The 21,971-nt window shown below is 39.3% G+C and overlaps 1 protein-coding gene across 2 annotated transcripts in view; it reads left to right on the forward strand.

Annotated features, from left to right (window-relative positions):
- The window catches only part of ARCN1 (archain 1), a 36,957-nt gene extending 17,023 nt beyond the window's left edge, over nucleotides 1-19,934 (forward strand). For both annotated transcript variants that reach the window (XM_045838932.1, XM_045838934.1), the window contains 8 exons: nucleotides 1,091-1,270; nucleotides 1,407-1,612; nucleotides 2,513-2,677; nucleotides 5,766-5,931; nucleotides 10,018-10,165; nucleotides 10,458-10,566; nucleotides 13,300-13,504; nucleotides 17,947-19,934. In XM_045838932.1, the coding sequence (XP_045694888.1) occupies nucleotides 1,091-1,270; nucleotides 1,407-1,612; nucleotides 2,513-2,677; nucleotides 5,766-5,931; nucleotides 10,018-10,165; nucleotides 10,458-10,566; nucleotides 13,300-13,504; nucleotides 17,947-18,036 (1,269 nt within the window). In that variant the 3' untranslated portion in view covers nucleotides 18,037-19,934. The remainder of the gene's footprint in view (nucleotides 1-1,090; nucleotides 1,271-1,406; nucleotides 1,613-2,512; nucleotides 2,678-5,765; nucleotides 5,932-10,017; nucleotides 10,166-10,457; nucleotides 10,567-13,299; nucleotides 13,505-17,946) is intronic.
- Nucleotides 19,935-21,971: the final 2,037 nt, after the last annotated feature.

A 21,971-nucleotide genomic window follows, 5' to 3' on the forward strand; every position in this document is an offset into this window, starting at 1 on the left:
ATGCTTTGGTTCACAGGCTGGTGCTCAATCCACTGAGCCACACCAGCCAGGGCTGCCTTTTTTTTTTTTTTTTTTTTTTTAAGAGGTGAAATCATTTGCTGGTGGTTTATTTTTTGAGACAACCAGAAGATAGTGGGATATTGAATATGGAAGACGGTCTTAGATGTCAGCCTAACATTCTATAGATGGAAGGTAGTTTTTATAATACCAAGTATACTAAATGACAATTTGGAGTTAGTCATGCATTTAATGTATCTTGAACATTTTAAGTTCTATTCTCATTTTTTTCTAAAGATTTTATTTCTTTTACAGAGAGGGGAGGGGAGAGAGAAGGGGAGAGAAACATCAATGTGTGGTTGCCTCTCATGTGCCCCTTACTGGGGGCCTGGCCAGGCATGTGCCCTAGACTGGGAGCTGAGGCAGCAACCTTTTGATTCTCAGGTTGACTCTCAACCACTGAGCTACACCAGCCATTGCTGCTCTCATGTTTTTGGTAGAATCTTTTCCTAAAGAAAACCACTCCTTGATCTTGGTTCCCCTGTGAAAATTTTGTGCACTCTGTAAGTCTTTGGTGTGGTACTCTAGTTTTTCTAGTAATTTTGTTAACGTGCTATGAAATACTGGAAATTTGATTATGAAGTATATATGATATTGAATTGTGAATTAGTAGGACTTTGATGTAACAGTATATCAGTATTTGAAGATACATGTACTTGCTACTCTCTTAAGAAAAATTAGCCTCAAATTTTAAGCTGGAAAGTCACTGGAATAACTATTTAGAAAGAATTATAACTACATGACTTTTTAGGTTTTTGGTATGTATGGTAAGAATTGTGTACAAATTGAAATGTCTGTATTCTAAAAAATCAATAAAACCTCAATTATAAAAGAACTTCTTGAAACACAGAAGAAAATGGCTTATTGATATAGGCATACAACAAAGATTTTAAACCAAAGTCTTGCTTAAAATAGAGTAAAAGGAGCTAATAAAGGGATTTGGGTTTATTAAAATTTGTGTACTTTAAACGATAAGACTTGAAAAACATAACTGCTGATGAATCTTTCTTTTCCATTGCTGTCCATGATTTAGATCCCTGAATATTGCCGAGCCTTAGAGGAGAATGAAATATCTGATCACTGTTTTGATTTGATTTTTGCTTTTGATGAAATTGTTGCCCTGGGATACCGGGAGAATGTTAATCTGGCACAGATCAGAACCTTCACAGAAATGGATTCTCATGAGGAGAAGGTGTTCAGAGCAGTCAGGGAGGTAAGTAGTTTCTTCTCTGGGACTGCTGGTTTGTATATCTTTCTTTTAGGTATCACTTATTTGATTATCCTGTTTTTATTTGCTAGTGTAGGCTATACTCAAAGCCACATCTATATACGTATGTCTCCTTTCATAGACTCAAGAACGTGAAGCCAAGGCTGAAATGCGGCGTAAAGCAAAGGAATTACAGCAGGCCCGAAGAGATGCAGAGAGACAGGGCAAAAAAGCACCAGGATTTGGGGGATTTGGAAGTTCTTCAGTCTCTGGAGGCAGCACAGCTGCCATGATTACAGAGACCATCATTGAAACTGATAAACCAAAAGTGGGACCTGCGCCAGCCAGGTATAATCCAGTGTGTTACCAGCAGCCCTAGAATGGCAGATGAAGGCTATATGTGTCTTTTTGGAGTGATGTCTGATTTTGGGGCAAGCAGTAAATAATGGGTGACTTGGTGAAGGAAGATATAAAATTGAATTTGGCTACATTATATAGGGATAAAGGAGAAATCTGAATGTGATGTTTTTCCCTTTTGAGTATAAGAGAATTTTTTTTTAAGCATTTTGGTTGGAGATTTGTAGGAAGGGCTATTTTTTTTAAAAGATTTTATTTATTTATTGTTAGAGAGGAAGATAGAGAGAGAAACATCAATGTGCAGTTGCTGGGGGTTATGGCCTGCAACCCAGGCATGTACCCTGGCTGGGAATCAAACCTGTGGCATTTTGGTTCGCAGCCCGCGCTCAATCCACCGAGCTACACCAGCCAGGGCTGAGAATTCTTTTATAAATTATACCACAACCTCAATTTCCTATGAGAGTTGCCCTGTTTTGGGAGAGGAGTGAAATTTAACTGTTCATGGAACATGGATTTTTGATCTGGTGTTCCTGAAAGGATTTCAAGGAGAATTTGTGACTACATGAAATGATGTGTAAAAGTTTGTGCAAGGGTGTATTTATCTGGATGGAAGATACAAAGTTTTCATCAGATCATGCCTGCTTACAAAACTATAGCTTTGATCTTTGGGTACTTGAAGCTCACATGTTAATAGTGACTCAGATACCAGTTTGGGCAGGGAATAGTCTAAACACTGCGACGCTAGGGTTTTTCCCTTGAGTTCTTCACATTCCTCATAAAGAATGGCTTCAGAGAAAGCTTCAAAGATAGGGAGTTATTAATTAATGTGTGTTTAGGTTTTATTTTTAAATCATGTGTGTATTTTTTCCTATTTTGTATTCTTCCACTTAGACCTTCAGGCCCCAGCAAGGCTTTGAAACTTGGAGCCAAAGGAAAGGAAGTAGATAACTTTGTGGACAAGTTGAAATCCGAAGGTGAAACTATTGTGTCCTCCAATATGGGCAAGCGTATGTCTGAAGCAACCAAAGTGCATGTTCCACCCATTAACATGGAAAGGTAAGTAGTAACCTTTTCTGTAAGGACAGACCATGTAATGTTTAAAAATTTTTATTTCATTCCACTATAAATTCTTTTTGTGTCTTTTAATTTTTCCAGATTTAAAAGACTTAGGGTATATTCTAGGTCATTAACGTGAGGTCTTTCTTTTTTACTTTAAAAATAATTAGGGGCTCTCAGCCATGTATTTACAGGGAAGTTTAGGACTTACCTTTTATCAACTCTGTTTAGTAAATTAAAAAAATAACCTATCTGCATGCCTAGTGTGTGCTTGTCTCTTAAAATGGCCTTGAATTAGAGAGCTAATGCTGTGATCGCCCTTATACTGTATTTTGACATGTCTTTTTCTAATTACAGTTTCTGGAGAACCTATCTTCAATGTGAAATTTATAAATATCTTTAACAGCAAATTTGCATATTATCTTTTGCCTTTTAAGTAGTTCAACCCAGTGTAGAACATTTTGATTTCTTATCTCAAGACTGTGGTACTGGTTGATAACATTTTTAAGTGATAGGTATCAAGTTCACAAACATGACTCAGATTTCTTGTCCTGAAACCCAGACCTACTGTTGTTGATGGTTTTGAGGGCAAATGTAAAATGAGTCTGAGAGGATACCTCTATCAGGTGTACATAAAAGTATTTTGTATGTTCTGTTCTATATGAAATGGGCAGGGTTACATAGGGATAAATCTTTTCAATCATTAAAGCTCCTATGGTTGCTGTGAGTGAAACAGAGGCTTGACACTATTTTAAAAAGATGTTAGAGACCATCACATTTTAGAGAGGACTTGAGACTCTTTTCTAAATGATGAAATACTTCTTGAGCATGGTGCAAACACTTGTGAAGGTAAATAGGACTCGGTGTTGTCTTAAGATAGGCTTTTTTGTGGTCTTGAGTCTTGCTTCTGTTTCTAGGAACAGAAGTGGGAACAGAAAACAAAGTTGGATACCAGAATATTCTTTTTAGCCTTGGCAGTTCACCCACCTAAAAATAGTTTTTAAGATTATATTTACTTATTTTTAGAGAGAGGGGAAGGGAGGGAGAAAGAAAGGGAGAGAAACATCAATTGGTTGCCTCTCAAAGCCCCCAAGTGGGGACCTGGCCTGAACCCAGGTGTGTATCCAGACAGGGAATCAAATGGGCAGCCCTTCACTTTGTGGAACGATGCTCAACCAACTGAGCCACGCCGGACAGGGGTAAAAATAGTTTTAGTAAAGAATATGGAAAAAAAAAAATGGATAGATTATACTTAATAATTGCCCATAGCAGCAGCACTTTTTATTTTACTTAATTTTTTCTATTAGGTTATACATGTATATAGTTCAAAATTCAAAAGGTTCAAATGGTATTACAGAAAGTCTTACTTCTGCCTAGCCAGGCCAGTTTCTCTTTTTGGAGGCAACTAGTGTTAACCAGTTTCTTGTTTGTTTGTTTGTTTGTTTGTTTGTTTGTTTTTCTTGGGGGTGTATCTTTCTGAGGGGGATAGTCTGTATATAAATGAATAAAAATATATGTGGTATGTTTTTCCCCTTTTTATACATAAATGGTAACATACTAGACACATTTTCTAGTTGCTTTTTTCACTTGATTATTTTGGAGACAAGAATTTCCTTAATTTGAAGCTATAGAGACATGACATCTAAATGCAGTGCCTTACCTAGACTGGATCTTGCACTTCTACCCAAAGGACATTATCTGGTCACCTGTCAAGATTGGCATATGGATGGTTGATTAGATAACAGTATTGTACCAATATAAATTTACGAAGTTAATAACAGTACTATGGTTATATAAGAGAATATCCATATTCTTACAAAATGTACTCTGCCATATTTAGGGGGAAAGGCCACAATGTACATTATGTGCCTCTAAATGGTTCGTGAAAAAAAATCAAATACATACTATTGATAGAGAGTATGCAAATGATAAAACAAATGGGATAAAATGTTAATAGTGGGTAAAAAGGCTATACATGACCTGGCTGGTTGCCCAGTTGGTTGGATCATCATTCTGTACACCAAAAAAAGGGTTGCAGGTTTGGTCTCCAGTCAGGACACGTAAGGGAGGCCACTGATCAATGTTCCTCTCTCACATTGATGTATGTTCTCTCCCCCCTCCCCCCCAACATCCCCTCACGCCCTCTCCTGTGCTCCCTCTCTCTCAAATCAGTAAGAAACCCTGATCCCTGTGGGTCAGTGGGTTGGGTGCAGTGCTACAAACCAAAAGGTCGCCTCTTTGATTCCCTTTTTGGCCGCATGCCTGGGTTGCAGGCCTGGCTATTGTTTGGGGGCATGTGAGAGGCCATCAGTTGTCCTAGCCAGTGTGCTCAGTGGATTGACTGCCAGCCTATGAACTGAAGGGTCACATGTTCCATTCCCTGTCAGGGCACATGCTGGGTTGGGGGGGAGTGCGAGAGGCAGCCCACCGATATTTCTCTCACACTTTGATCTTTCTCTCCTTCTCTTTCTCCCTCCCCTCCCTCTCTAAGTAAAAATATTTTATAGAAAATCCGTAAGTATGTCCCTGGTTGAGGGTTTAAAAAAAAAACCCTCTACATGTATTATAGGTATAATTTTAATTTTTAATACTTGAAGTTATTTTTAAATAAAAGCTTTTAAAATTGTTGTTCACTTTTTTCCACAACTGCCTAATATTCATTTTTGTGGATATGATACCTTTATCTATTTAATCGTTTCTCTATTGATGAACATTTAAATTGTTTCCAAACTTTTGCTATTATAAACAGTGTTTTAGTGGATAACTTACTACATTGTTTACATGAGTCAGAATTTATCTGTAGGATGAGATTTGCTGAATTGAAGGGTATAATGCTTTAAATTTTGATACAAAGTGGGATAAAAGTAAGCTCACAGTTTGTATGGAAAATAATACAGTAATTAATAAATAATAAACCAAGAATAAACTTTCACACTCACAGAACTGTAAACATATTTTTGCCAACCCTGTATAGCAGCAGCATCTTAAAATTAGTTGTAGATGGGTAAATCACCTCCACTTCTCACCTGAAGAAGTGGAGTTCTGGTTTCTGTCTTTTTAAACAAATGTATTATTTTTTTCTTTACAGTGTGCATATGAAGGTTGAGGAGAAAATTACACTGACCTGTGGCCGAGACGGTGGGCTACAGAATATGGAGTTGCATGGTATGATCATGCTGAGGATCTCGGATGATAAATTTGGTCGCATTCGTCTTCACGTGGAAAATGAAGATAAGAAAGGGGTGCAGCTGCAGGTGTGTAAAGACTTTTGTTTGTGCTCTCTCCTTTCTGGGAACACACCTACATATTTCTTCCCCCTCAGGTATGCATCTCCTAAGCTCTAAGGATCTCCACAAGACTTGTGACCAGGGGAGCAGTGGGCAGGGGCAGCTCATCCTGGGCTTACCCCCTGATCCTGTCCCAAAGGCCGCCTTTTTCTCAGACTTTCCTTTTTTTATATTTTATTTAATTATTTTAGAGAGAGGGGAAGAGAGGGAGAGAAACATTGATGTGTGAGAGAAACATTGATCAGTTGCCTCTCAACACACTCCCAAATGGGGACCTGGCCTGAATCAGGCATGTGCCCTGACTAGGAATAGAACCCATGACCTTTTGATTCTTGGCCAGTGCTCAATCCACTGAACCACACACCAGCCAGGCTTCTCTGATTTTTCAGTGAGCCAAAGCAGTCCCACCTAGGCTCTCTTCTGTTGCTTCTTCTACCCTGAGCTCTTCTTTCACTGTCCCCAGCTTTAGTAAATGTATTCTTACAATGAAAGAGGGAGGGAGGAAAAGACTTTTTATTTGTCTACCTAATACAGTCTTCGCAACTGGAGTTCCTCATATAGACCACAGAACACAGAAAATTATTAAGGTTGTATAACTTGTGCCATTCTAGATGCATAGAAAAGAAGTCAATTTATTGCATATAGTGGATATCGTGAGGCATTAAATCTCTCCTCAAGCCATGTGAGAGGGATCAGCAGCAGCTGTGTAAAATAGCCTTTAAAAATATATTTTTATTTATTTTCAGAGAAAGAGAGGGAGAGAAACATCAGTGTGTGGTTGCCTCTCATGCGCCCCCTACTGGGGACCTGGCCTGCAACCCAGGCATGTGCCCGAACTGGTGACCCCTTGGTTCACAAGCCGGTGCTCAGTCCACTGAGCCACACCAGCCAGGGCTAAAATACGGGAATTGAATGAAAAGTCATTTTAAAACCTAATAAATTATTTTATACTTATAAAGGTGCAGAGAGAACCTATCTGTTATGTAAAGATTAAAAAGAATTCATTTAGGAATCCACTGCTGGACATAATAGTTTTTTAAAAAACAAAAGTTTTAGGCTTAATAAGGAAGTATTTTATCTTTTGTTTTTATTTTTAAAAGATTTTATTTATTTATTTGCAGATAGAGGGGAAAGGAGGGAGAGAGGAAAGGAGAGAAAACATTGATGTGCTAGAAAAACATCTATCGGTTGGCTCTCACACACCCCCAGCCAGAGACCTAGCCTGCAATCCCAAATGTGCCCTAACTGGGTATTGAACTGGTGACTTCTTGGTTTCTGGTATGACACCCATCCCATTAAGCCACATTAGCCAGGGCAGGAAGTATTCTATATTTTATTAAAACAGGTTATGGCCCTGACTGGTATGGCTCAGCTGGTAGGACATCATCCTGTGGAACTGAAAGGTCACTGGTTCAGTTCCTAGTCACCTGCCTGGGTTGCAGCTGGGGTTTCCTGGGGCATGTATGGAGGGCAACCAAGCAATGTTTGTCACCCTCTCTTTTTCCCTCCTCCCCTCTCTCTAAAATAAAAAATAAAATAAAATACTTAAAAAAAAAACAGGTTACAAAACCAAATTCACTCTGCCACTGTATAAACTACCAGTGCTTGTTTTGTTGTCTGAAGGGCAGTATCTAATGGTATATTTGGAAAGTGCATAAAATCCTTACAAAAAATAAGTGTGTTTCACCTGCCTGAATATGTATGAGATATTCTTTATTTATTACAGTTGTTCCTGTCACATTTTATTCAGACGATTGATTTCATATCTCTTATCACAGGAACGAAGGCTTTTCAGGGAAGAATGTGCTTTTGTCTATTTTGTTTTCTTCCCATAATCAACACAAATTGTCTTTTAGAAGTAGTGCTTCTATTATTTGACACCAGCTTTGCTGACTGATAAAGTATATGATGTCTGTCCAGAAGGTATCCAGCCATGTAATATGAAAAATTGAGACATTTATTGAAGAAGATACAAGAAACATTGTACATAGGAAAATGACACCTCAGTCCCCTTCAAAGTAGGTGCCTTGGGACCTCACACAGTTCTCCCAATGGCCATCAGCTTGCCCTGTTGTATTTTTCTGAATTTAATTGATGGTCTGAAATTTCTTCCCTTTCAAAAGTGATTTCAGTTTTGGGAAAAGCCAGAGGTTGCAGGGCGCCAAATCAGTGTTGTAGGGGGGCTGAGTCACCTGGTTGATTTGATGTTTTGCCCCCAAAAAAACCCGACAACAAAAAACTCTGCACAAGACATGATACCACAAGAGCATGTGCTTGTGGTGATATAGCCGCCACCAGTTGACCATAGCTGTGGCCTTCTGAATCATCTAAATAGCTTTCACGGGGAATGTTCAGACTTAATGCAAAATTTGATGCAGATTCGTTGCTCTACTCACTCAATCATTTTGAATGCAATGGCCACACAATACGCATGCTCACTCAAAGGCGTCTATCATTCCCACTGACTAGTACAGTGAAGTTGTTATTGTTCACATGTGCACATTCTAAATCACTCTCCATGGCTGCCAGATGACATTGATGTCATGCAGCCTATTCTCATATTAACAATGGCTGGAATTTTTCCAGGCAGGCTTGTATTTGGGTTGTTGTCCAAATGCTACTAGATCTTTTTCTTCTTTTCTCCTAACATAACTTCTTTTTAAAAGATTAGGGCTTTAAACAACAATAAGGGGGGGTGGAGGAGATGATCAATAGGAAAACTTGTATTCATATTTGAGATGAAATATTAGTTCACCTTTTCATAGAATAAGTATATAATAATAAAACATTTTAACCCACTTAAAAAAATAAAATAAAAAATTAGGAGCCCTTGCTGGCGTAGTTCAGTGGATTGAGCGCGGACTGGGAACCAAAGTGTCCCAGGTTCGATTCCCAGCCAGGGTACATGCCTGGGTTGCAGGCCATAACCCCCAGCAACCGCACATTGATGTTTCTCTCTCTGTCTATCTCCCTCCCTTCCCCTCTAAAAATAAACAAATAAAATCTTTAAAAAAAAAAAAAAATTAGGGCCCTGACTTGGTAGCTCAGTTGGTTAGAGAGTCGTCTGGAAACTCCAAGGTCATGGATTCAATCCCTGGTCAGAGCACACATAATAATCAACCAACCCTGGCTGGTGTGGCTCAGTGGATTGAGTGCTGGCCTGTGAACCAAAGGGTCTCCAGTTTGATTCCCAGTCAGGTCATTTGCCTGTGTTGTGGGCCAGTTTGGGATCCTAGTAGGAGGCTCATGAGAGGCAAGCACACATTGATGTTTCTTTCCCTCTCTTTCTCCCTCCTTTCCCCTCTGTCTAAAATAAATAAATCTTAAAAAAATCAACCAATGGATGCATAAATGGGTGAAACAACAAATCACTGTGTCTCTCTGTCTCTCTCTAGAAATCAATTTTTTTTTAAGATTTTATTTATTTATTGTTAGAGAGGGAAGGGAGGGAGATCGAGAGAGAGAGAAACATCAATGTGCGGTTGCTGGGGGCCGTGGCCTGCAACCCAGGCATGTACCCTGACTGGGAATCGAACCTGCGACACTTTGGTTCGCAGCCCGCGCTCAATCCACTGACCTATGCCAGCCGGGTAGAAATCAATTTTTTAAAAAATAGATTAGCTCATCTTACTAGGCCAGAGTTTGAACAACTTTAGGGCTGCCATCTGGCCTAGATAGCTGATCAATGTGTGACCCTGGTCTTTTAGTTGGCAAGCTTGACTTCACCACAAGGCTATTCCCTGTGAAGTATTTTTGGAAAGGACTTGGTTAAAGGTCTTTTTACTTTCTTAATTACAAAATTAACTTCTCAATTACAAATAAAATGACTTAGAGTTGCAGTCACTTTTTTACTTATTTTTTAAATAGTTTAAATTTTTAAAGTCTTCTAAAGAAGTGAAATCTTTCCTCAAAATAAAGAATTGGATTTTTTTAGGTACCCTATTTGAGGTGTTTTGATTATGGGCCATGGAAGACCAGAGGGAATTTATTCCTGTCTTACACTAAGCCTCAGAAGCTTTCTTTCTGTTTTGTTTTGTTGTTTTTTTTTTCCAGACCCATCCAAATGTAGATAAAAAACTTTTTACTGCAGAATCTCTCATTGGCTTGAAGAATCCAGAGAAGTCATTTCCAGTCAACAGTGACGTAGGGGTGCTAAAGTGGAGACTACAAACTACAGAGGAATCTTTTATTCCACTGACAAGTAAGTGCTTCTGGCCAGTCCCACTAAGATAGTCTGCTGAGAACTAGAAATAGCCCTGGCTTATACACTCTTGTCTTCATTGCCATAACAGAATTCTTTTTGAGAAAATGACCTGCTGCATTTTGTGTATTTTAATCATTAGTTTTATTTTTTAGTAGTTTTAATGTTGAAGTTGTTATTTATAATAGTTTACATTAGGATGTTTAAGGTGCACAGCTGTCAGCTTTGATTTGCCATTTTAACTTTACTCTTTTTCTAATGTTCTAGTATGCCTGCTTTGCTTTCTCCTCAGTTAACTGCTGGCCCTCAGAAAGTGGAAGTGGCTGTGATGTCAACATAGAATACGAGCTACAAGAAGATAATTTAGAACTAAATGATGTGGTTATTACCATCCCACTCCCGTAAGTGGTGTTCCCCATGTAATCATTTTTTTATATTGGGTTTAAGGACCTAGTCTTTTGGAACTTGTTTTGGAGGCAGCAGTTAACTGGCTATTCATTCTAAGATACTTCTTAAAAAGACCAGTTGTGAAAGAAGCCAGGTACAAAAAGGTACATGCTATGTGATTTCACTTACATGACATTCAGAAACGGTAATACTCTTAATACTCTTGGCATAGAAATCAGGAGGTTTTTGTTTTGTTTTAGAAGAAGGCATTTGACTGCAAAGTACAAAGGGGCACGAGGGAACTTTTGGAGATGGTGGAAATGTTCTATGACTTGATTGTGATTGTGCGTACAAGATTATATACATTTGTCAAAATGTATTGAGCTGTACTTCAAAAGGAATGTGAAGTTTACTGACTTGATAAGCAAACAGGTTCTAGAGCTATTTTCAGATGTTGGTCCTCAGTTTGTTCATGTAGTAATGAAGATTTCCAGGAGGAGGAGCCAGTGCTTACTTTCTGTTTTGAACTCTTGAAGAAATTGAGTCTGTTGGAATGAATTTTTTCATTTTGCTCTCTAAACTCTCACCTAAAGATGAGAATGTTTTCAAGGGAATTACTGATTCTTTCCGACAAAGGATATCTAGATTAGTTTCAATAAACTTTCTAACAGCTTTATTGAGGTGTGATTAACATGCAGTACACTACACATTTGAATTTTATAATTTTTTCCCTGACTGGTGTTGCTCAGTTGGTTGGGCGATGTCCCGCAAAGTGAAAGGTCACGGGTTTGATTCTGGTCAGGGCACATGCCTGGGTTGTAGGTTTGGTCCTCAGTGGGGGCACCTATGAGAGACAACTGATTGGTGTTTCTCTCACACATCGATGTTTCTCTCTCCCTTTCTTTCTCCCTCTTTCCCCCTCTCTCTAAAAATAAATAAAATCTTTTAAATTGTACATTTTGTTGGGTTTTGACATGTATATGTCTGTGAAACCATCACCACAATTAAGCTAACAAAAGTGTCTGTTGCCCACAAAAGTTATTATTGAGTGTTTAGATTTTATTTATTTATTTTTAGAGAGAGGGGAAGGAAGGGAGAGAAACACTGATGTGTGAGAGATACATCTACTGGTTGCTTCCACACACCCCTAACCAGGGGCCTGGCCCACTACCTAGACATGTGCCCTGACTGGGAATCGAACTGGCAACCCTTTGGTTCACAGGCTGGTGCTGAAGCCACTGAGCCACACCAGCCAGAGCCTTGTGTGTTTAAATGGTCTGCTTTCTAAGTTCATCTGGAAATACTGTCTACCTTAAGTTTATCTCCTCACTGTCATTTCCAGTGAGTGTACACTATTACTACTTTACTAAGAAATCCCATCTCCTCTCCTTTACCTCTTAGCCTCCCATACCCCATGAACACCCAGTAAGTGTATTTTTGATGTACCTTTACTGTTAATATTGCTTCGTTATTGTTGCAGAGAAATGGAACTAATTTAATTTTTAAGTGTGTTTCCTTTTTGATAATTTAGGCCTTTATATGACGAGGTCTGGTTTTAGTCATTCTTATTTCCATTTTTAAAAATAGGCTTTATTACTAGTATCCCCTTTAACTGGGAACCGTCTTATTCTTCACAGCTGGTTCTTCTTTCAGAACAGTAGGTGGCTGCCTTGAACCATTGTAGGTCTTGGGCATTGGTAGCAGATGTGGGTTTGTTGGGACTTTACTAGACTATGTTTAGGCCTCTCTATCTACCCTATAATTGTGGCAATGGTAGTTTCCTATGTCTTAGTTCAGTTTTTCAATAGCTTCTAGACTATTGAACATTTAGATATCTTTTACCCTACTATCTAAAACTGATCAAATCAGAATCAGATTTGGAACAGGGCAAAAAGAACATATATGCAACTGGGACCATAAAATTGATAGGGAAGAGTTAATTGTGTTGTATCATCCTTAAAGTTTTCTTTGACTCCATTATTTACCCTGCCCCTATTATAAGTATTGCATGTCACTGGTGAGTTAAAAGATGGTAAGTTTAGAATGAATAGGAGTTGGTCACACTGCCTGGCAGCCATGTGTGGGGATGCAAAGTACATTCTAACTAGTTCTTTTGCAGATTACAGACAACTATATGTCTTTTTTTCCCATCATGTTTGCATTTTGTCAGTGGGTAGTTGTGCTTTCTCTTAACACAAGTTCACTTATGGGTTGTAAATCAAATAAATCCACTGGCTTCAGCTACCGTAAATGCTGAAACATTCTAAAATCTTTGAAAGCATTCTCTCAAAGGCCTAAATTCATTCCATTCTAAGTAACTATATAATGGTATTTAAAGTTTCCCCCTGGTATTAATTTGCTTTACCTACTGTCACCTATAAAGAGAGCTACATTATATTAAAATTCCTTCTTGATACAGCAGCAAACTATTAGTGCAGATTTTTAGAAATATATTCCACTTCACACATTTGTCAGTCTCAGTCCCCAGCTAGCTCCATATGTTAGAACAGGCATATTTGCCAATTACTTATGGTTGTATATATCTGTACCTACAAAGGGAATGAGTGAGACCCTTAGCCAAGGTGCTGGGACTGTGATCCTTGAAGTTATTAGGGAGCCTAATTTTTTTTGGACTATATAAAAGTGGGCAGAATTTGAGGAGCATAATCAGATTTAAGGCTGATTTTCCTTGGCAGAGTTTTTTCAGCTCTGGACAACTAACTTGACATGGATGTTTCTTGTAACAGATCTGGTGTTGGTGCACCAGTGATTGGTGAGATTGATGGTGAATATCGACATGACAGTCGACGAAATACGTTGGAGTGGTGCCTGCCAGTGATTGATGCCAAAAATAAGAGTGGCAGCCTCGAGTTCAGCATTGCCGGGCAGCCCAATGATTTCTTTCCTGTTCAAGTTTCCTTCATCTCCAAAAAAAGTTACTGTAACATACAGGTACACCATTTTAATATAGAGCCTAAATGAGGAAAGTGGTAGGTAGCATGGCTTCATGGTCAGAGCAAAAAACCAGAAAAGCTGGTGTTCCCTGCCCATTCCATTGCTGGCTCATTGTTTGATCTTGGTCATATTTTTCACCCGCTTTACCTCAGTTTTCCTCTCTAGATCAGACAAAGTAAAGACATTGAATATAAATACATATACTTATGTATTGTGCAAGATGTATGTATATCCCTTAATTGCCTATTTTTTTATAATCTCATATTTTGAGATCCATTTGCCAAAACACCCAACACATAGTTTTGTAATGCCTTTTGTAATGTCACTTGGTTTAACTCAAGGAATGAGAAAAAAATGTTTTATTTAGAAGGTAAAATTACTGCCCCCCAAAAGTGATTTTAATACAAATGGATACATTCTTTTATATTGTTTATGTCACAGATATAAATACAGATAATCAATCCTGGCTGACGTGGCTCAGTGGGTTGGGTGTTAGCCTGAGAACCTAAAGGTCACTAGTTTGATTCTGCTCAGGGCACATGCCTGGGTTGTAGGCCAGGTCCCTACTTGGGGGCATGTGAGAGTCAGGCAGCCAATTGATGATGTTCCTGTGTGACACTGGTGTTTCTCTCCCTTCCTCCCTCCCTTCCCCCTCTCTAAAAAATAAATTTTAAAAATCTGTTTTAAAAAAAGATATAAGCACAGATAATCATGAGTTAATTCTGTTGCAAATCTTGTCCTTTAGGTAGGCAAAACAATAGAAATTTGTGAACTCTTCCTTGTTTTTAACTCCTTGTTCTTCCACTTTTTAATTTGCTGTACAAGGACCCAGTATATATAGTCTTGTTCCCCTTTGATTCATTGATTTGCTTATTATTCTAGCACTATCTTATCTTCCTAGATGATCTTTGCCCTTCTGTAAGAGCTTAGGAGGTTATAATCCACCTCTGTTGGATGCTTCCAAAGAGTAATTCTCTTTCTTACCTCTGGGTTATTGGCATAACCCCATCAGTATTGGAGCACATATTGTTGAACCTAAGACATAAGATAGAAATGGGTATGTTTTCCTGTTTGGGACCATTTAAAGAATAGGTAGTATAATTGCCATCTCAAAACCTCATTAGAGCCCTGGTTGGTGTGGCTCAGTGGGTTCAGCGTTGACCTGCGAACCAAAGGGTCGCTGGGTCTATTTCCAGTCAGGGCACATGGGTGAGTTGTGGGCTGGGTCCCCAGTGAATCTTTAAAAAAAAGAAAGAAAGAAAGAAAAGCTCATTAGAAAATGTGAATCAGGAGACTTCAGGCCAAGATGGAGGCATAGGTAGACAGACTGTGCCTCCTCACACAACAAAAAGAAGGACATCAACAAATTTAAAAACAAAAAACAAGCAAAACTGACAGAAAATCAAACTGTATGGAAGTCTGACAACCAAGGAGTTAAAGAAGACACATTCATCCAGACCAGTAGGAGGAGTGGAGACAGGCAGCCTGGCAGAGAGGACTCGCAGCCACGCTGCGAGGCAGCATCTGGAGGACCAGGGTGGCATCTGGAGGACCAAGGCAGCATCTGGAGAACCAGGGTGGGCAAGGTGGCGGCTGGTGGACCCGGCGGTCCCACATTCACGTGCAGATAAACCGGGAGGAACAACTGGGGGGAGCAAGACCTCGCAATCCAGAGTTCCAACACAGGGACATAAAGCCTCAAGGCCTCTCACTGAAAACACCTGTGGGGCTTGAGGCAGCAGTGGGAGAAACTCCCAGCCTCGCAGGGTAGTCTGTTGGAGATACACAGGGTCCTAGAACATACGCAAACCCACCCACCAGGGAATCAGCATCAGAAGGGCCCAATTTTATTTTGGGTAGCAGGGGAAGTGACTGAAAACCAGCAGAGAGTGGAGCAAGCAGCACTGTTCCCTCTCGGATCCTTCCCCCACATACAGCATCACAATGCAGCGAAGTGGGTTGCCCTGCCCTGGTGAACACCTAAGGCTCCACCCCTTACTATAAAACAGACATCCTGAGACAGAAAAATAATGGCCCAAATGAAAGAACATATCAAAGCTCCAGAAAAAATACAGCTAAGCAACAAAGAGATAGCCAGCCTATCAGATGCACAGTTCAAAACACTGGTGATCAAGATGCTCACAGAATTGGTTGAATGTGGTCACAAATTAGAGGAAAAAAATGAAGGCTATGCTAAGGGAAATAAAGGGAAATGGTGACAGGAAGGAAACTGGGACTCAAATCAATGATGTGGAGCAGAAGAGAGAAATAAACATTCAACTGGAACAGAATGAAGAAACAAGAATTCAAAAAAAAAATGAGGTGCTTAGGAACCTCCGGGACAACTTCAAATGTTCCAACATACAATCATAGGGGTGCCAGAAGAAGAGGAAGAGCAAGAAATTCAAAACTTACTTGAAAAAATTAATGAAGGAAAACTTCCCCAATCTGGCGAAGGAAATAGACTTCCAGGAAGTCCAGGAAGCTCAGAGAGTCCCAAAACAGCTGGACCCAAGGAGGAACACACCAAGGCACATCATAATTACATTACCCAAGATTAAAGGAAAGGAGAGAATCTTAGAAGCAGCAAGAGAAAAGGAGATAGTTACCTACAAAGGAGTGCCCATAAAACTGTCAGCTGATTTCTCAAAAGAAACTTTACAAGCAAGAACCGGCTGGCAAGAAGTATTCAAAGTCCTGAAAAGCAAGGACCTACATCCAAGATTACTCTATCCAGCAAAGCTTTCATTTAGAATGGAAGGGCGGATAAAGTGTTTCTCAGATAAGGTCAAGTTAAAGGAGTCTATCATCACCCAGCCCTTACGTGAAATGTTAAAGGGACTTATCTAAGAAAAAGAAGAGAAAAAAATATGAACAGTAAAATGACAACAAATTCACAGTTATTAACTGAACCTAAAACAAAAACAAACTAGAACAGGAACAGAATCACAGAAATGGAGATCACATGGAGGGTTATCAGTGGGAGAGTGAGAGGGGGAGAAGGTACAGAGAATAAATAGCATAAATGGTAGGTAGAAAATAGACAGGGGGAGGTTAAGAATAGTATAGGAAATGTAGAAGCAAAAGAACTTACATGTATGACCCATGGAGATGAACTAAAGGGGGGGAATGTAGGTGGGAGGGGATATGCAGGGTGGAGGGGAATGAAGAGGGGGAATGGGACAACTGTAATAGCATAATCAATAAAATATTAAAAGAAAAATTATACCTGGCTGGTGTAGCTCAGTGGATTGAGCGTGGGTTGCGAACCAAATTATCGCAGGTTCAATTCCCAGTCAGGGCACATGCCTGGGTTGCAGGCCACGGCCCCCAGCAACCGCACATTGATGTTTCTCTCTCTCTTTCTGCCTCCCTTCCCTCTCTAAAAAGAAACAAATAAAATCTTTAAAAAATATATTAAAAGAAAATTTTTTTTAAGTTTATTTTTGGGGGAGAGAGAGAGAGAGAGGAGGGAGAGAGAGAGAGGAGAGAGAGAGAGAGAGAGAGAGAGAGAGAGAGAGAGAGAGACATCAATGTGCGGTTGCTGGGGGTTATGGCCTGCAACCCAGGAATGTACCCTAGCTGGGAATCGAACCTGGGACACTTTGGTTCCCAGCCCGTGCTCAATCCACTGAGCTACGCCAGCCAGGGCTAAAAGAAAAATTTTAAAAAACGTGAATCAATGGTTCAAGTATTGTGTTGGTGCCGTTATAGGCATCATTGTTACAGGAAATTCATTAAACTATACATGTTTTATTATTAAAAAGAAAAGACAAGATAGCTTTAGAAGGACCCAGCTAGATCTAAAAAATGAGTATGATAGAAAAGCTTAGTAAGACTTTGAAAACAAATCAGACAAATAATTTCCAAGTGTTAGAATACTGCATTTTGGGTCCAAATGTTAATTGATCATCCTGGTAGAATGTCTATGAACTTCATAGGTTTTATATGGTAAGGCCTGGGCAGGGGCCACTCATTCTGGATCTTGTGCCTAATACCACTGTATGTCTCATCCTAACAGTTGTTTTTTCTATCCAGAAAGCTTGCTGATTATGTTGATGGGAGAGAGTGATACTATTAGCTACATTTGTTGTGAATTGAACTTCTTCTTTAAAAGATTTTATTTATCTATTTTTTGAGAGATGGCAAGGGTGGGAGAGAGGGAGAGAAACATCCATGTGAGAGGGAAATACCAATTGGTTGCTTCTCATATGTACTCCAACCAGGGGAATCTGAACTGGTGACCTTTTGCTTTGTGGAATGACACCCAGCCAACTGAGTCACACTGGTCAGGGCATGAATTGAACTGTTTCAGCATTTCTGACTGACTTTTAATACTGCTTTTAGGAAATCTGATCTGCTATATACTGAGAATTTAGTCAGCATCTTGGAGGCTCACTCTCCTTTTGCTTTACCTTACTCTTTCTTTGTTTTTCTAGGTAACCAAAGTGACCCAGGTCGATGGGAATAGCCCAGTAAGGTTTTCCACAGAGACCACTTTCCTAGTGGATAAGTATGAAATCCTGTAATATGAAGAGGAGGAAACTGAAAAGGAAAACTTTCAAATTAATAAAGAAGAAGCCAACAGTGGCTGAAGAGTCCCCCCCCCCCCAAATCTACAAGCCATTGGAGACCCCTTTTTTTTCCTTAGTGTAATGCACGATGCTCAGCGCGCAAGGACCCTCAACTCACTCTCAGTGTTTCAAGTCACAGGGACATTCTTTGGCAAAGAAATGACACAAACATAAAGGGAAAGGCTGCTGATTTCTTTGGCATATTGTACAGGCTGGCAGGAAAGCAAGCTCTCCAGAGAATGCCCCCAGTTAAACACCTTCTTGGCCTTTGCCTAAGTTCCTCCTCTATTTTGATCCCTAAATATAGTTATATTTCATACTTTGTTTTTTAAAAGTTTTCTCTGCAGAAAATTTTAATGTTTCATACTCCTTTTCTTTACCTTCAGTTTTTTTCTGTCTATACATTCAAGCACTGGGTTATCTGTATATAGGTGTTGTATTTATTTAGTACTCCTAGAACAAATTGATCTAATCCAAGTTGATTTTTAGATTATACAAGTGAATTGCTTAAGGTGTTTGGAGTCTAGAAGTTAAAAAAATAAGGATGTCTCGTGACCTTTTCCTATATCCATTCATTCCTCCACTCTTGTGCCAGGTTGTTTTATTTTTAGGCTGGTTTAGAACAGTATAGTGAATATTAGCTGAGTAACAGCTTTCAAATGACACAGCCCCCATTTCAATATTTAGGAGAATGATCATGTCCAGTTACGGATTTCACATCCACAGGTAATTGTGTCTACTGATGGTGCTACCTAGGCTTCAATTACTCCACATTTTGAATACTTCAGCTAAAATATAATAGTTCATGGTCTTTGTAATCCATTCACATTCCTCAGATTCACCACCTCTCTCTCTCTCTGGCTGTTGTCTGTGTCATCAGTCCTTTTCTAGCAAGAGATGAGGTTATGATTTTGGAGCCTGTGGGTTCAGTGAATCCTTGTGCCAATCCCGTTGGCCCTAAACTATCAAGGAGACTTTATTTCCAACGCCAGGTTTTTAGGATTTCAAGAGGCAGCTGATTATATTGGTATGTATTAGATTGCTGGTGTATACTCCCATTTCCTTCTAGTCTGCTCACCTTTTTTTTCACCAGCTCATCTTTCCATGTTTCTGAAATCCTCCCCTTTTCCTCTTCTAAGACTTTTCTATTGAGTGTCATCATGTAGTAGTTATTTTTTAGCTCCATCCCATCCATTACTTTTTTAATTGAAAAAACTACATTAGCCATCCCATCGCTGGCTTTTAACCCAGTATTGCACTCAAAGGTTGGTGGAGTTATCAGGCTGCAACCACAGGCAGGGGAAGAGGCAGGTGACAATAAATGACTTCTGCACTGTCAGCTGCTTGGAGAGTACCAGTCCCACTCTGAACAGCATTGGTCTTCCCTGTGAAAAGTATACTTTACTTGAAGCAAAGAGGTCACATAAATGGTCATGGATGGAATTGTTTGCCAAAGAAATTTCTGGCCTTTCCCTTTCCCTTAATTGCATCAGGGAAGAATCGTTATCTCTAGCTTGGTTTCCAAGTGAGGGTTTTTGTGTGTGTGTTTGTGTGTGTGTGCGCGTGTGTGAAGAGTGTGTGTTTTTTAGGAAGGGGACTGGAACAAGAAATCTGTCATGTAGTTAAATAGGCAAGAATCTTATTAATCCAGTTTTGTTTGCGAGTTGCTTGTCCATATCATTTTTTTTTTAAAGTTTAGTTTTACAAAAACTTCTTTTTCTGAAATTACTTTTGGGGTAATATTTAAAATGAGAGATGTTTTATAACCCTGTAAAATACATAGGGAATATAACATTCCAGTATATACAAAGAAGGCAAATTCTTTAATCAAATAAAGAATATTATAAAACGAATGTTTAGTGGACTGTTGTCTCATACTTCGGTGTCTACTTGCTGATTCAGGATGATGGGATCTAAGATGAAAAATTAATGATTTTTTTAAGAGAAAATAATTATCTTATTCATTGCCTTTTCCCATTACAGGTATTGTAGTCTCCTTGTGTATTCTGCATTTGAGCATACACATACACATGTGCTTTGACAGTAGCTTTTGAATTTAATGCTACTTATATGGACTTTTGGTCTTAATTTTGTCAGGGGCAGTTATAGAGTCAGAAAACTAAGGCTTTGTCTTTAAAGAATAATAAAGTTTTGTAATATGTTGAAGCATTCTCTTCCTCGTAAGACATACAGTGGTACGAAGTAGGTTATCCAGGGATGAGTGATGAATGTCTTGGGAGTTCTTAATTCCCTCAGAAGGCTTTATTACTTGATTTAAATAAATAAAAACTTAAACATCAACAAGTTGGGAGGCAGATTATTCTCTCATGAACAGTAAATGGGAATGAAAAAGTTTTTATTTTAATGATGAAAGCCAAGATTTTGCATTTTCCTCCCTTAGAAAGTATCTGGTCTGATGTTGCTGAAATGTGGCTTAGCTCACTTTAATCCAATGAAATGAATTGTAGCAAAGCCACACCATTCCCTGACTGGCAGCTAATTCCTCCACTGCATACGTGGACTTTCTGTTGGCCTTCTGTTAAGGGAGACTAACAAAATAATTGGATCTGACCAAACATTCTGTTAATGTAACAGGCTGGTGATTCCTCCTCTGGTTTACTTAATTCTGTGTAGAGGAGGTAGGGAGCACACCTCTTCTGTGGTCAGGAGTTCCTTTTTGAAAAGATCTGTCCATTCAACTACTCACAGTAGTTTGAAACCCAAAAGCAATTGACCTGTGCATCTCGTGGGAAACTTTGTCCTCCATTAATTTAAAATTGTTCACATTGGATAGGACCTCAGAGATTTCCAGAGTTGAAATAGAGTAGTCTTTCTTAAAGGTTCACTTCTTGCAGAACTCTTTGGAGGAAGATAGGAGAAAAATAGGAAAAGCCCCCATCCTGAAGGAAATTAAAAAGTCTAACTAGAAGCAATGGCTGTAGCTACTTACAAAGCCTTTTTTTCCTAAACAGACAACTGTTAAATTATAACTAGTGATACTCAACATGGGTCTCGATGAGGATGAAGAATAGGGCTTATGTCTTGGAGGGGTATCCAACATTCAGCCCATCGGCCCCATGCAACCCAGGATGTCTGTGAATGCAGCCTAACACAAAATATAAGTTAAAACATGAGTTCCTTTTGGGGGGAGGGGTGATTATTGTATATAATGTGTGGCCCAAGACAACTTCCCATGTGGTGCAGAGACGCCAGAAGTTTTGGGGGAAAGGTAGGCTTTAAAGGAAAGCAAAAACTTGGCATTGGCTCCCCTTTTTTATGCATATTTCTTATTGCAACCATTCTCTCCATTTCCTCTTGCCCGTTCTATATATTTGCAGCTGTAGAGCTTTTAATGTCCTAGAAGATGCGTAAGTATGTTGATTGCTATGGGTTGCACTCACCCAAGGGCAAATAGCATCTCTACAAGTATCAATTTCATTCTACGGTGGGGAGTTGATTTATGTGGAAGCAAGCCTTTAGGAAAAAGACTACATTTCAAAGCTGTTGCCTCTCTCAAACCACGGATAAAGCAACCAGGCAGATTTTAGAAGCTTCGGGTTACTTCTCACCCCTACCCCTCACCAAAAAGGAAAAGTTTTTTGCCTTGTTCTTCATAGGCAGGGGCTAAGTGGTTATTTAGGTCTTAGTCTAATTCTAGAAAGCTCCCATAGGTGCACTCCCTACTATTGTAGTCAATAAATAAAGCTCTTGGTAATCAATAAAGTTGATTACCAAACAGCTATTTGAAAAAGGCATTACAAATTCAAGGCAATAAGAGAAATGGAAATCTTGTTTCACATTCTTTTGCCCAAATGAATGCTTGTTCTTTTCAGCTTATAGGAAGGTCCTGAACTGGCAATAGAAGACCAGTCTTCTGTCACACCCAGATT

This window comes from Phyllostomus hastatus, unplaced genomic scaffold, assembly GCF_019186645.2.
Source record: "Phyllostomus hastatus isolate PE091 unplaced genomic scaffold, TTU_PhHast_1.1 phas_contig_113, whole genome shotgun sequence".
NCBI lineage: Eukaryota > Metazoa > Chordata > Mammalia > Chiroptera > Phyllostomidae > Phyllostomus > Phyllostomus hastatus.